At 41.9% G+C, this 16,050-nt stretch overlaps 1 protein-coding gene across 3 annotated transcripts; it reads right to left on the bottom strand.

Moving 5' to 3' along the window:
- Positions 1 to 1,094: 1,094 nt before the first annotated feature.
- LOC116987330 (ubiquitin-conjugating enzyme E2 G1-like) lies at positions 1,095 to 16,009 on the bottom strand. Of its 3 annotated transcripts, none has more exons than XM_033043274.1 (6): positions 15,756 to 16,009; positions 9,743 to 9,845; positions 8,935 to 9,032; positions 6,038 to 6,216; positions 5,654 to 5,760; positions 1,095 to 1,797 (listed from the first exon to the last, which is right to left on the bottom strand). In XM_033043274.1, exons 1-5 carry the CDS (start codon positions 16,000 to 16,002, stop codon positions 5,674 to 5,676), a joined length of 714 nt encoding a protein of 237 aa, XP_032899165.1. In that variant the 5' UTR covers positions 16,003 to 16,009; the 3' UTR covers positions 1,095 to 1,797; positions 5,654 to 5,673. The 3 variants fall into 3 exon arrangements, with proteins under 3 accessions (XP_032899165.1, XP_032899166.1, XP_032899167.1); XM_033043275.1 differs by lacking the exon at positions 1,095 to 1,797 and adding an exon at positions 1,848 to 2,155 and having other exon boundaries at positions 15,756 to 16,003; XM_033043276.1 differs by lacking the exon at positions 1,095 to 1,797 and adding an exon at positions 2,847 to 2,994 and having other exon boundaries at positions 15,756 to 16,003.
- Between the last annotated feature and the right edge of the window lie 41 nt (positions 16,010 to 16,050).

The following is a 16,050-nucleotide window of genomic DNA, read 5'->3' as shown; positions in this document are numbered from 1 at the left end:
CAGGGAGAGCTGGCCAACTGCCCAGAAAATTGGCTTCATGGAAGGAGGCAGAGTGACAGTAAAAGGTTGTTTTTCAGACTGGTAGACTGTGACGAGTGGTATGCCTCAAGGATCAGTGCTGGCCCAGACGGTTGTGTTTATATCAACGATTTGTATCGTTGTTAGTGATAGGGTAAATGCACAGTTATTTACCCAGAGTAGGGAAATGCAGAACCAGAAGACATGGGTTTTAGGTGAGAGGAAAAAGAGTTAACAGGAACTTGAGGGGCAACTTTTATGGAACGTGTTGGCACAGGAGGTAGTGGAAACGAGTATTATAACAACATTAAAAGGCATTTGGACAGATACATGGATAAGAGAAGTTTAGAGGGATATGGGCCAAACCCAGGCAGGTAGGACTAGTTAGATGGGGCATCTTGGTCAGCATGGGGAAGTTAGGCCAATGGCCCAGTTTCCATGCTGCATGACTATGGATTAAAGGTGCAGTAAAAATGGGAGCCACTTTGCATAAAGTCTCAAATAACAATAAATAGCAAGTCAACCTAATTGTAGATGGGTAGACCATCAGAATGATTTCCTCTTTCAATAATATCATGCAATCGTAAAGGTCCGGTTTAAACTAACAAAATACAGCACTATGGACCTGTTGAGTGAAATGGCCTGGTCAATGCTGTAAATGGGCATTACATATAACATTATCAATCCTTCGCGTGCAGTTGTCTCAGCTGGTGCTCTGAAATTGTTATAAAAATGTTTAAATGGTAGACTATGTTTAAATTCAAAATGCAAAAGCAGCTTTGAAAAAGCATTAGCAAGCTTCTACACTGCACCAGAACACACTGCAGCCCAAACTGATATTTTGATTGTAATACCAATCAGTTTCTAAATAAGTAAATCACTTTGAGTTCAAATTTCCAAGTGTTTTGGATTCTGTTTTTCACTTAGGCACACCAAAATGAATTTGAATGTGAAAATAATGGAGTTCTAAATTACACTTATTTGTACAATTATATTTGCCACTTCTTTTGGCTGTGTTGTTATATTCATAATTGTAAGACCATGACAGACAGAACCATTGGTGACACAACCAACTACTACAATAAATTTGGTTTATTAGGCTCAGATCAAATATAGAAAGAATTAAAGATGAATAATTTTAGTCATATTTTCGAGCAAGAAAAACAGCAAATAACATCCCGAATGGCCTGATAATAATCTAAATGTGTAGTTATTCAAAAATAAGTCTTACATATAATTTACAAATATATGGCAACAAGTGCAGTAACGGCAACTGCCTCTGCACTTCCTGAAATTGCTCAAATGGCTTAACTGGGAAACTGGAAGGTATTTTGAGTTATCCTCTCTTATCCCGAGCTCTGAACTATTACTGTACCTAGAAGATTTGTCTGCAAAACTGCTGATCTAGAAATGCTACCTAATGATTCAGCAGATTACTTTTAGGCAAACGCAGCAGCACTCTTAAGAAGTGCAAAGATAAGCCTCACTTAACGTGACAGATTCCCGACCAAATCCAAAATATACCTAAATCAATACAACTAATTCTTGGTGGGAGCAGAAAATAACAGAGATGAAACTTAAGGTATTTTAAAACATGTTTGTTGCTATCAATTGCGGGGGATAGGGGGGGGGGGGGCACAATTCTTCTCAGTGAGTGTTTCTCTCTGGGATGAGGGCTTCTCTGTGTCCAAGCTTATCAGCGTAGAATTCTGAGCTGCAGGCTGGCATCCACAATATCAGCGGCCAGTGAGAAATGAGGTTTCTTCTCTTTTATGACTCCTGAAAATAGATTTAAAATCACAGATAATATCAATGGTCATTTTTTTTAAAAAGTCACCCTATTGGGTTTGAAGAGCTCCTTTCCATTATTATTTCACAAACACAGTGTATTTAAGAAAGGACTATACAAGCTGTTCTTGTCACCACTGGGTCGCATACAGCAGAATGTGGATTCTTGCAAGAATTTTTTCTCAAACAAGTGGAAACAATGGTGGGGTGGTAGATAGCGCTGGAGACCCGAGTTTGATCCTGATTATATGCTGTATGCATGTTCTCCCTGTGACTGCGTGGGTTTTCTTTAGGTGCTCCGGTTTCTTCCCACATTCCAAAGGCATGCAGGTTTGTAGGTTAATTGGCTCTATAAATAGTGAAAAAAATACTATATTTTACTTTTCCTCTACCCTCCTCATCTGATTGCATGTCTGCACCCTTCATTTCACCTCTAGCCTTTGATACTCCTTTGCCAATCACACCTCTTCTTTGTGGGTTCACCCATCACTTGCCTGTTTTTGCCCCATCCCTTCCCCTCAGTCCTTTTTTCCAGCTTTTCCCCTCAACTGCATCCGTCGGAAGAAGGGTCCTGACCTGAAACATCGCCTGTTCATTTCCCTCCATGGATGCTGCCCGGCACTTTGTTTTCGATATTAATGACTTGGATCTGGTTATATTTAACACCTTTTTAATACTTGGAAGCGTGGTAAACAATGAGGAGAGCAATTAACTGTTAAAAGAATGTAGACAGTTGAAAGACCGACAGAATTGATGGATACATGATAGATAACATTTAATGCAGAAAAGTGTAGACTGATGCATTATGTTAGGAAGAACACAAAGTGATAATGAGTACAAAGAGTACAATTTTACAAGGTGTCCAGGGTAGGCACTCATTGTGGAGAGATATGGATCATGTGCAGGGAGAGGAGATTTGTTTAACTTGGCATCATGTTCAACATGGACATTGAGGACTGAAGGATATGTTCCTTTGCTGTAGTGTTCTGTGTTCTTTGAATAGCGTTCTATGAATATATATATATATGCTCAAGTTTTTGAAAGTGATTAAAAGAAAATATGGGATCCTGAAGTTTATAGGTAAAGGCCAAGGAACAAAAACCACAGGATCTCGACACATTAGTTCACTCACAATGAGAGTATTGTGTCCACTCCTGATCACTGTACCACAGGCAGGCTGTGAAGGCCCTAGGAGAGAAGATTCACCATTTATTTCCTTAGATTTAGGGACTTGGGTTATATGGATAAACTGGACAGGCTGAGATTTTTCTCCTTAAAGCAGACAGTATAGAGGTGAATCGATAAGTTTTCAAAATCAGCCAGGCTGGGCAAGGTGAATAAGGGAAACTGTTAGCAGAAGGTTGGGAGCCAGAAGGCACAGATTTAAAGTGATGGGCAAAAGAATGAAGAAAAGATCTTTAATGCAGCAAGTACTCATGATCTCAAATTCCCCACCTGAAACGATGGCAGAAACAAATTCAATAGCGAGTTTCAAAACAGATTCACATGAACAAGGAAGAAAAACTGCAGGGCCATGGACTGAAAGGGTTGGCGTTTGATGAGGATGTGTTGGGCTGCGTGACTCGACGGGACTGGAACTGTGGAACGGGACCAATTAGATTGCTCTTACAGCGGGCTAACATGGATTAAAGGGGCTAAAAGACCACCTCCTCAGCAAAGAGAGCCCACTACTTAAGAGCTCTGTGTGGTGGAAGATGGCTCTGTATTAATTATATTATGTAAATGTCTATCATAAGCATTCGTAAGCAAACTTAAAGTTGTGCTTAATGTCAGACCTGCAGAAGAACAGCAGCCAGACCAGCGAGTGGGTGGATTGGCTGAAGGAAGGCTTTCTCCTAGGTGAGTAAAGTTCAGGAGGTTTAAGAAGAGTGCCAAGAGTCAGCCCGGGGCAATTACCTTGAAGGTCGCAGAGGAGCAGCAGCCAGACTAGCGAATGGGTGGATTGGCTGAGACATCATAATTAGTTGTGTGGATCGTTGACTTGATTAGATAAAATGAAGCAGCTCAAGGGGAGCGGCCTTGTTGGGGGGGGGAAGTGCCTTGGTGAGGTAAAGTGCGAGTCTTCGGCTCAAGAGTCTTCGGCAAGGAGGCTGAGGCAAGGAGGATACACTTGAATCGGTTGTTTAATTTAATTTAACTTGTGATGGCAGGAATGTTATTGCAGTGCATTTGTTGCAGGATACGGGATGTTAGGGGCCTCTTGGGAGATGTCGGGGCAGACGACGCATCCAGTCTGAGCGGCGGACAGGTCTGTTATTAAAGATGTTAAAGCAGCGCATTTGGAAAGCAGTGACGGGATCAGTTAGTCAGCATGGACTTATGAAGGGGAAATCATGCTTGACTAATCTTTTGGAATTGTTTGAGGATGTAACAAGTAGAATGGATAAGAGAGCTAGTGGATGTGGTGTATCTGGACTTTAAAAAGCCTTTGAAAGGAAGCAAAGAGTAGGAATTAGTTTCAGTATGACAGGCAGTGACTAGTGGGGTGCCGCATGGCTCGGTGCTGGAACCCCAGTTGTTTACAATATATATTAATGATTTGGGCAAGGGAATTAAATGTTAAATCTCTAAGTTTGCGGATGACACAAAGCTGGGTGGCAGTGTAAGCTGCGAGAAGGATGCTAAAGGAGTGGGCAGAAGCATGGCAGGTGCAGTATAATGTGGATAAATGTGAGGTTATTCACTTTGGTGGCAAGAACAGGAAGGGTGGCAGATTATCTGAATCGTGTCAGATTAGGAGAGGAGGAGGTGCAACGAGACCTGGATGTGCTTGTACATCAGTCACTGAAAGTCAGCATGATGCAGGTACAGCAGGCAGTGAAGAAAGCTAATGGCATGTTGGCCTTAATTGCAAGAGGATTTGAATTTAGGAGCAAGGAGGTCCTACTGCAGTTGTACAGGCCCTGGTGAGACCGCACCTGGAGTATTGTGTGCAATTTTGGTCTCCTAATTTGAGGAAGGACATTAGTGCTATTGAGGGAGTGCAGCATAGATTCACCAGGTTCATTCCCGGGATGGCGGGACTGACATATGATGAAAGAACGGGTCGAACTGGTCTTGTATTCGCTGGTATTTAGAAGGAAGAGAGGGGATCTTATAGAAATATATAAAATTCTTAAGAGGATTGGACAGGGTGGATGCAGGAAGAGGAGAAAAGCACACCCTTTGTGTTCTCATACATGACACACAAAATTAACATGCAGGTAAAGCAAATAATTAGAACAAACATTAACTTTCCAATTATTTTGCAAGAGATAGAGTAGGAAAGAAAGCACTTCCACTACTACTGCAACAAGACCTTGCTGAAACCACATCCCGACTACTATGTACAGCTTTGGTTTCCTTATTTAAGAAGGGATGTACATGCATTGGATACAGTTCACAATATGTTTGAAACCTGAAACGTCACCCATTCCTTCTCTCCGCAGAGATGGTGCCTGTCCCGCTGAGTTATTCCAGCTTTTTGTGTCTACCAGAGGCCATATTTCCATAATAAAATGTCATCCATTTAAGGCAGATGAGAGGGGCTTACTTCTCTCAGGGGAACATATTTTTAAAATGCTCTACACTAATTTAATGGAGGCTGAGCCATTGAATATATTCAAGGTTGATGCACATTTATGTATTAAAGGAGAGTCAAGGATATGGAGAACAGGCATAATTTTGTTGAATAGTGGCACGGAACAGAGGGACTGTCCAACTTGCTCGTGTTTCTCATTTATATTCTAATATTAAAAGAAAATAAATGAACGATATTCAAATAATTCAATATTTTGTCACAATATGAATACAGCTTATTCAGTTAGGAGTTTTCACAAACACTCACCACAAAGTTGGAGGAAGAATTCACTCAAATGCCATTTCTTGGCTTTTTCTTACACACCGAGCAACTTTCTTCTTGAATTCACCCCAAGGATCATCTCGCCATTCTTTCTGCATGAAAGGATGACAATTGTAGTTTAAAATTGTCAGCTCAAGTTTAACAGAGGAAAAAGTTGGTTCAACTGATATCTTTTATTCAACTGATGTATGAATCAAACTGGGAATTATGTATTTAATTTGTTTTTCTTCATCTCTTAAACTCCTGACTAGGTTTGATACTGAGTTTTCTTATCTCTATACGCACACATTTGGTTTTCCCAAGAAATCAATCCCTAAGGAGTTACTAATCACTTGGCCAATGAAAAATGAATAATTCTCAAATACTTACTGCAGCATCAACATTAGCAGGGGAGTCACTGTTGGGATCAGCCAGCATAGAGATGACACTGATGAGAATAGTCTCCACAGTGTGAATGGGTAGCCAACGTTCCTCAGGTTTCTCATAACCAAATTTATCCTCACCGGGGTCGTGCAGAATTGAAATGCAAACATCGCCATTCTTACCAACTGTAAAATGAAAAGTGGTTTGAGTGGTCCTGAGTTTTATCAATGAAATGCAAAGCTATGAAAGGTAATATAAAATCAACAGCTCATTAAGTTACAGTGACGTATAAACTGAATGCAGGCACCTGAACCATCCTTCCAACAACTAGAGTGGTCCTGAGCTACTATCTACCTCATTGAAGACCCCTGGACTATCTTTAATCTGACTTTACCTTGCACTAAACATTATTTCTTATATTATGTATTTGGACACTGTGAATGGCTCGATTGTAATCATGTATAATCTCTCCGCTGACTCGTTTGCATGCAACAAAAAGCTTTTCACTGTACCTTGATATACGTGACAATAAACTAAACCAAAAACAATAACTACTAGATATGTGGACGCATTCTGTTTAATTCTACTTATAGCAGTTTATGTAAGTTTACAACTCCCCATTGTAAAATACATTCACAGTTTTACCAGTCTACAAATATCAGGGAAAGCATTTCAAAATCAGTTATAACTGCAAAAAATATTTTGTACAATTAAATAAATTGTGTATTATTCTAAACCTTCCCTGAACAAAAAAACAAAGATTTAAAAAAATTGTTGATGCAAAAGATTTGATATAAAAATGGAAAATGCTGGAACATTCAGCAGGTCAGGTTGCATCCATGGAAAGAGAAGTAGAGTTATGCCCCTGTCCCACTTATGAAACCTGAACGGAAACCTCTGGAGACTTTGCGCCCCACCCAAGGTTTCCATGCGGTTCCCGGAGGTTTTTGTCAGTCTCCCTACCTGCTTCCACTACCTGCAACCTCCGGCAACCACCTGCAACCTCCTGGAACCTCATGGAAACCTTGGGTGGGGTGCAAAGTCTCCAGAGGTTTCCGTTCAGGTTTTCTAAGTGGGACAGGGGCATTAATGTTTCAGGTCTACAATCCTTCATTAGAATGGAAAACAAAAAAAAGTCAGTTTAACTGCAGCGATAGTGAGAACAAAGGGAATATCCCTGAAGGTCGAGTCTAAATGGATTAATGTGACAGTCAGTAGCAGACTCTGGTTCTTTGTCTTTGGGCTGTGCCAATACACCGGGCTACATTAATAGAGAGAGCACCTTTCCTCACCCTCAGTCCTACTCCACACACCAAGAATGGAGTTCCCAGAGTCCTCATCTTCCACTCACCAGATCCTGCATTCAAAAGACTCTCCTTGAATACCCGTCCAACCAGGTTCTACACTAGACACAAACGTGCCCCCGCCCCTTCTGTATTTCAAAGAAATCACTCCCATTGCTTATTCACTCTTCTATCTCGTCCAATCGCTCCTAATGGTATTTTTCTAAGCATTCAGTGCAATTGTCCTTTAATCTCTTCCCTTCTCCTATCCGGGGATCCAGCCTTCCTAGGTGACGCAATTTTTACGAGCACTTCTTCCAATACTGTTAGTGTAGTCTCCTCCATACTGGAGAAACCAAGTGCAGATTTAGTAGACACAAGGAACTGCAGATGCTGGTTTACAAAATAAGGCACAAAGTGCTGCAGTAACTCAACAGATCAGGCTGCATCCAATACTGGTGTTGGCACATTTACAGTTGCAGACAGTAAAAGCAAGGAACTGCAGATGCTGAGGAACTGAGTCCTGACCCAAAAAGTCACCTATCCGTGTTCTCCAGGAATGCTGCCTGACCCGCTGAGTTACTCCAACACTTTGTGAAGATTCGGTAACTGAAAGCAAGAGCTCCACAATGGAGTTGACAGGAGTGACTACATGCTTCCACTTGCCTGCCACTTTAATTCTCCATCCCACTCCAACCTATCTGACTGCAACCTCTTGCACTATTACAACAAGGCACATTACAAACTTGAAGAACAACACCTCATCTTCCATCTGGGCACGTTGTAGTCTTCTGAGCTCGCTACTGAGTTATCCAACATTCAGTGACTCTTTCTTCCTATCATATCAGAACTCTCCCACCAGTTGTCTACCTGTAATTTAAATTGTCTCTCTCCATTAGTAAGCCCATGTCCAAAAACCATACTATAAGTAACGTATAAAGAAGAATCCCTTATAACAGTCATATTATCCCATTTGGTCTTGCCCCATCAGAGATTGGTTCAACCTATCGTTCCCCCACTCCCTCAGCAACTGAAAACTAGGGTACACGTCACCTGTTCATGTTCTCCAGAGATGGCTGCCTGAGTTACTCCAGCAATCTGTGTATTTTTTTGTATAAACAAGCATCTGCAATCCATATAACTTCTTCTCAGTCTTTCCCAGTTCTCACAAAGAGTCTTGTATTTGAAGTTAACCAAATTAACCATCTTTCATCTACAGATGCCGCCAGATCTGCTGAATGCTTTCAGCGTTTTCTGTTTTCAATCCCTCAAATATAAAGCAAGAACTGTACTTTCTCTCCTAAACTCTAACTGTTAATTTAACCCAGCTATTCTTGCTGCTGAGTTTGTCAGTATTGGCCACATGGAGCTAGAGGATTGCATAAAACATTTGTAGGATTTAATCCATTATATAAATTCTCTCTCAAGTGGGTATCAACTTTGTGAGCTCCACGCTCATAATCAAGTCCAGAAACTGGACTACAGTTTACACTACCTCTGATACTTAAGAGATTCAAATGGTTATAAAATAAAACAAGACACAAACTTCATCTATCGTCTTATAGTTTTAAAAGTGATAATTCAATCAATATGTTTGATATCATAAATAGACATTTTTACCATTTGGATGCCAGATTTCCGTGATGAAATTCATCTTTGGCGGCCGCAAAGGGTAATCATTGGGAAAGGTAAGGTGAGCTTTGAAGAATCCACCCTCACTAGGAAAAATAAATTAAAAAGGATGAATAAAAGCATGTCCTTTTAGTGTGTGATATATCGTATATATCCCATGTTGTATAAGATATTGCTGAATAATAGAATATTTTCCTAATCAGTCTCCTAGATGTCACGAACATCACAAAATTCAGTCAAATTATATTAACCTGCCCCACGAGACAAAGAATTGTAAAAAGTGGCTTTTAAATGTAAGCAATATATCAGCATCCACGGCAAATTTGCTGGAAAATTAAAATGTATTAAGGGACTTAAGTTCTGCACAACCTTGGAACAAAGAAATTCTTACTTAAGTATGTTACTTAACAACAGAATCCCCAAGAGCTAAATCAGACCTAAAACGAGTGGTCATAGCTAGGGTGAAAAATCTGCATTTACGTTGCTTTTAACCTCTTTATCATTTATCAAAGTGCCTCACAGTCAATGCACTTCTTAACTGGAAGTATTGTAGTGAAGTAAACCATGTAAATTAGTACATGATGCAGTTACCAAATCCCAGATTACCCATACCTGAAGAATGGTCTTTTGATTTGGTATCAAGATCCTGATATTTTCTAAGTATAGAAATATCTGTAACAATACCAACTTTCTTGATATTGTAACGGTACCGACCTTCCAAAAACGAAAGTTAAGTGGTTAATTTTCATTTCAGTTAGTATTTCAGTTTAGTTCACTTTTGGTGTTACAAACTTACAAAAGAGTATCGGGTGGGCCAATGATGACAACTTCCCATCGGTATATGTCGTCATCATCTATTAATCCAGCAGAAAACCCATCCACTGGATTCTTATTTAGTTCTTGGGAGAAAGAAGACACACAAATGAAACAGAAGAAATTTTAAATTAACCAGAAACAATGCTTTTGTCGGAAGGGTCCCGACCTGAAACGTCACCTATCCATTTTCTCCAGAGATGCTGCCTGACCTACTGAATTACTCCAGCATTTTGTGTCTATCTTTGGTATAAACCAGCACCTGCAGTTCCTTTTTATTACATTATTATTGCTTTTGTATAAATGGATTAGGATTAGGATTTGCTGCATTTGGGTCATTAAATTGACAAAATAAAACATATCAAGTGGTTTGAAGGTAGACACAAAATGCTGGAGTAACTCAGCAGGTGAGGCATCATCTCTGGAGAGAAGGAATGGGCGACATTTCAGGTCGAGACCCTTCTTCAGGCTCCATAAAATGCTGGAGTAACTCAGCTGGTGAGGCAGCATCTCTGGAGAGAAGGAATTGGCGACATTTCGGGTCAAGACCCTTCTTCAGACTCCACAAAATGCTGGAGTACTTCAGCGGGTGAGGCAGCATCTCTGGAGAGGAGGAATGGGCGACGTTTCGGGTCGAGACCCTTCTTCAGTTATCAAGTGGTCTTTTCCTTCATCCCTTGGGATGTTGAAGAGAAATAAAAACTAATTTCTAAATCTGGATGTTGAATTTGGTATTCCAATCCAATTATAAAGGTTAAAAAAAAGCACAAAGTGCTGGTTTAACTCAGCTGGTCAGGCAGCATCTCTGGAGGACATGGACATGTTTCATTTCAGGTTGGCACCCTTCTTCACACTGGATGTCCTGATCCAAAATACCACCTATCCATGTCCTCCAGAGATGAGTTCGGACCCACTAAATTACCACAGCACTTTGTGGGTTTTGTTTGGTAAACAAACATCTGCAGTTCCTTGTTTCTAGATTATAAAGGTTAGTTTTGAACATGACTATATTAAACCTTTTGTGGGTTAGCGTGCAAAGAGTATAAACTCTTATTTGGCATGTGATTAGGAGACTGCAAGCTTTCGTTCATTTTTCAAAAATGCCTTCTGTTAGTACCATTAAAAATATATTGTTAGAAAAGGAAGTGTTACAGATTAAAAACATTTTCTGAACAGAATATTCACTCCATACCAGAAAATAACCTTTTCACACAAAGAGTGGTGGGTGTATGGAATGAGCTGCCAGAGGAGATAGTTGAGGCAGGGACTATTGCAACATTTTAGAAAGTTTGACAGGTACACAGATAGGACAAGTTTGGAGGGATATGGGCCAAATGCAGGCAGGTGGGACTAGTGTAGCTGGGGCATGTTGGCCAGTGTGGGCAAGTTGAACCAAAGGGCCTGTTTCCAGGTTGCACGAGTCTAAATACATATATACGTAAATATTCTTCCATTTCAACTGCCAGTCTACAGCCCAAATATTTTAAAACTAAGATAAGTCAGCATCTGATTGTTCAGAAATTCTGATGATCCAGCAACTGGCTTGCTCATGAGTACAGAATGTAAGCCACGGTCTAGAGTGCACGCAGACTATGCAACTAGAGCCATGGCCAGAGCACAGGCCAGATGAAGCAAGAATCCAGATCTCAAACACCAGGAGTCATGAACATGTACAAGTTTGCAGCTAAAGTTGTAAATGCATTCCCCACTCCATTGCAACTCACTGGGTCAATTGGAAAATCTATTATACCATCATGTAAAGAAACAATAAAACAAAAGTATGCTACGATAATGTGGAAAACTTGCCAGCCAGCCACCAAAGTCCAAAGAGTGCTAGATTATCAAGAGTTAGTAACTGCCAAAGTAAAAGATGGATTTTAACAATCTTATTTAGCCAAATAAAAGGTGGACAAAAAATGCTGGAGAAACTCAGCGGGTGAGGCAGCATCTATGGAGAGAAGGAATAGGCGACGTTTTGGGTCGAGAGCTTTCTTCAGACTGATAACTCTTAGCCAAATAAAAGCATCACCAAATATTATCTAAAAACTATTTTTGCCATGAGCAAAACACAAAGTGCTGGAGTAACTCAGCAGGTCAGGCAGCAACTGTAGAGGGAATGGACAGGCAGCATCTTGGGACGGGACCATTCACAACGGTCCGAAAGAGGTTCCCAACTTAAATGTCATCTGGCTATTCCCTCCACAGATGCCAAACCCACTACCTGCTCCCTCGACCCTCTCCCCACTCCCCTGCTGAAGTCCTGCCTCCCCGTTCTCTGCCCCTACCTCACTAATCTCTTCAACTCCTCATTGTCCCAAGGAATTGTCCCCTCCGCTTTCAAAACTGCTGCTGTCACACCAATCTTAAAGAAACCTGGTCTTGATCCCTCCTCTTTCATTAACTACCGCCCAATCTCAAACCTCCCCTTTCTTTCAAAAACCCTGGAGCGTATCGTTGCGTCACAACTTCATTCCCACCTCCTTGCGTATAACCTACTTGAACCCCTCCAATCTGGCTTTCGCCCCCTCCATAGCACAGAAACTGCTCTCCTCAAAGTCCTCAACGACCTCCACACCTCTGCTGACACTGGTTCCCTCAACATCCTCATCCTCCTCGACCTGAGCGCATAACATCCTGCTCACCAGACTCAAATACCTCGGCATTGAAGGTTCTGCACTCAGCTGGCTCCGTTCCTACCTTTCCAACAGATCCCACTTCATCTCTCTCCATAACCACACCTCTGCTACAGCCACAGTCACTCAAGGCGTTCCCCAAGGCTCCGTACTCGGCCCCCTCCTCTTCATCATCTACATCCTCCCCCTTGGTCAGATACTCCACCACTTCAACCTGGACTTCCACTGTTACGCCGATGACACCCAGATCTACCTCGGCACCAAATCCCCCCACAACCCCCCCCCCTCTCCCATATCAACTCCTGTGTGTCAGCTATAAAAACCTGGATGCAACATAACTTCCTCAAACTCAACAGCGATAAAACAGAATTTCTCCTCATAAGCTCCAAATCCACACTCAGCAAAATCAATAACCCCACTCTCACCATCGACGGCACCACTGTCTCCCCATCTCCCCAGGCCCGCAACCTTGGCGTGATCTTTGATTCCACCCTCTCCCTTGAGCCTCACATCCGCCATGTCATTAAAACCTCCTTCTTTCACCCCCGCAACATCGCCAAACTCAGACCCTCTCTCACACCTCCTGCTGCTGAAAGACTCATCCATGCCTTCATCTCCTCCCGACTGGACTACTGCAACTCACTTCTCCTTGGCATCAACTCCTCCTACATCAACTGACTCCAACTGGTCCAGAACGCAGCCGCCCGACTCATCACCCACACCAAATCCTGGCATCACATCACTCCAGTCCTCAAACAACTTCACTGGCTTCCCATCTCCCACCGGATCACCTACAAAATCCTGGTCCTCACCTACAAAGGTCCCTCAGATCCACATCAGCCGGTCTCCTCTCCATCCACAAGTCCAACCTCCGCAGTTTTGGGGACAGAGCCTTCTCCAGGGCAGCTCCCAGGCTCTGGAACTCCCTCCCCCAACTGATCCGCAATTCCGTGTCCCTCACCATCTTCCAGTCCCGCCTCAAGACCCATCTCTTCACCTCTGCCTATCCTTAGACCCACGTCCCCCTCCCTTTTCATCTGTGCTTGAATTGCCTCATATTGTGTTTTGAATTGAATTCTGTCTTTAATTTGTGTACTAGTCATGTCTCTACTATTTATTTCATTCCCCTTACATGTTTTTCCTCTACTTGCTAAATTTTTGTAAGGTGTCCTTGAGACTCTTGAAAGGCGCCCATAAATAAAATTTATTATTATTATTATTAGATGCCGCCTGACCCACTGAGTTCCACAAGCATTTTGTGTTTTGCTCAAGATTTCAGCCTCTGCAGTTCCTGTGTCTCTATTTTTGTCATAAGATCATATAATAATTGTAATTGACATCATGAGCTACTGGTCAATGTTTCACATTCATGTTTGCAGCGTTCAAAGAACAAATCCAAGTAGGTAATCAATACATTTTTCATAAAAAACAGAAATTGCTGGAAACACTTCAGGTCCAGAGGAGGTTTACAAGAATGATCCCAGGAATTAGTAGGTTAACCTATGATGAGCATTTGTCGGCACTGGGCCTGTACTCGCTAGAGTTTAGAAGAAGAGGGGGGACCTCATTGAAACATACAGAATAATGTTTTCATTAGTGGGAGAGTCTAGAACTAGAGGTCATAGCTTCAGAATTAAAGGACGTTATTTTAGGAAGGAGATGGGGAGACATTTCTTTAGTCAGAGGGTGGTGAATGTGGGACAGAAGGCTGTAGAGGTCGTCAGTGGATATTTTTAAGGCAGTGATAGATAAATTCTTGATTAGTAGAGGTTATGGGGAGAAGGCAGGAGAATGGGGTTAGGAGGAAGAGCCATGGTTGAATAGCAGAGTAGACTTGATGGGCCGAATGGCCTATTTCTACTGCTATTCCTTATGACCTTATGACACTGCAGGCCATGTAGCTTCTGTGGAAAAGAGAAAGAGTTAGTGCTTCAGGTTAAAAATACTTCATCAACGGTTATAATGTAGTGAATGATGGCAGGAAATATGTTTCTTGCATGTATGATCAAATGACCATAAGACGGGGTCAGAATTAGGCCCTTTGTCCCATCGCGTCTACTCCACCATTCAATTATGACTATCAATTTTTCCCCATTAACCCCATTCTCCTGCCTTCTCCCTGTAACCTTTGATACCCTTACTAATCAAGAATCTATCAATCTCTGTTTTAAAAATACCCAATGACTGGGCCCCCAGTCATCTGTGGCAAGGAATTCCACAGATTCACCACCCTCTGGCTAAACTCCTCTAAAGAATTACTACTGGCTAAAAAAAATCCTTCAGATGCTGAAAACCTGAAACAAGAAAACAGAAAATACTGTTAAGCCTCATGTGGCCTGGTAGCAACAGTGGAAAATCTAACAATTCAGATCAATGATCTGCCATCATCACATCTGAAAACGGAGAGGTAGCAAGTTCTGAAACGTTAGGACAATTCCTTTCTGCTCAACCTGACAATTATTTTGGACACAAGGAACTGCAGATGTTAGAATACTGAGCAAAACAGTTTGCTGAAGGAATTCAGTGGAAGGAATGGACAGAGAGCGTTTTGGGTCGGGTCCCTTCTTCAGATTTAATGATGATCATATTAATGATAATGAAGATTTTGGGGGGGGAGGGGTTGGGGATAAATAAAAGTTACAACACAATGGCTAGCAAAAATAACAGATGACAATGGTCTAAAACATACATTAATAGGAATAAACATCAATAGTCTTGAATCAAAGTCAGTCAGGAGAAATTGATGCACTACTATGAATAAATATCAATAGTAACAGTCTCGATTTAAAGTCAGGAAGAATTGAAACAATAAAAGGAATAAATATCACCAGTGGCAGAGTCTCGATTTAAAGTCAGGAAGAAATGAAACACTAAAGGGAATAAATATCAATAGTGACAGAGTCTCGAGTTAAAATTAGGAAGAATTTAAATACCGATAGGAATAAATATCAATAGTGACAGTCTCGAGTTAGACAGGAAGATTTGATCCACTAGTAGGAATAAATGTTTATATCGACCTAATTGAAGTTAGTCAGTCAGGAGGAATTCACACATTACTATTGAACACAAAGATAGACGCAAAATGCTGGAATAACTCAGCTGGACAGGCAGCATTTTTGTGGAGAAAGAATGGATGACGTTTCGGGTCGAGACCCTTCTTCAGACTGAGAGAAACGAGAGATACAGACAGTGATGTAGAGAGATAAAGAACAAATGAATGAAAGATATGCAATAAAGTAACGATGATAAAGGAAACAGGCCATTGTTAGCTATTGAACATCACTTGCATGTTTCACACCACAGGCGACAGGGAGGAGCTACTGGTCGAGGCTGAGCCGCCACAACCTCCAGCGATGCACGTACCTGCCAGCTGTTTCCTGAGGAGCAGGGTCGACTGGTCGTTCATCATTGGAGCGGGCGTGAGGGCAGGTACAGTATCAGAAACAGGTAGCAAAAGTAAAGCAAGTTTGTGAGGTAGAAGGTGAGGAACGCCCGCTGCACGTCCAGCTGGCCGTAGCCGAGGCGCTCGCCGCCTGCAGGCTGAGGCTGAGGCCGCGGCCTGTGTGCATCCCGCCTCCCCACCCCCCTCTCCGGCATCCGTGCCGCACATGCGCGACGCCGGCCTAGCAACGGCCCCCGCCTAGCAACAACGTGCCGC

The sequence above is a fragment of the Amblyraja radiata genome, chromosome 25 (assembly GCF_010909765.2).
Source record: "Amblyraja radiata isolate CabotCenter1 chromosome 25, sAmbRad1.1.pri, whole genome shotgun sequence".
Lineage (NCBI taxonomy): Eukaryota > Metazoa > Chordata > Chondrichthyes > Rajiformes > Rajidae > Amblyraja > Amblyraja radiata.
This window is presented reverse-complemented; position numbering and strand designations above follow the sequence as displayed.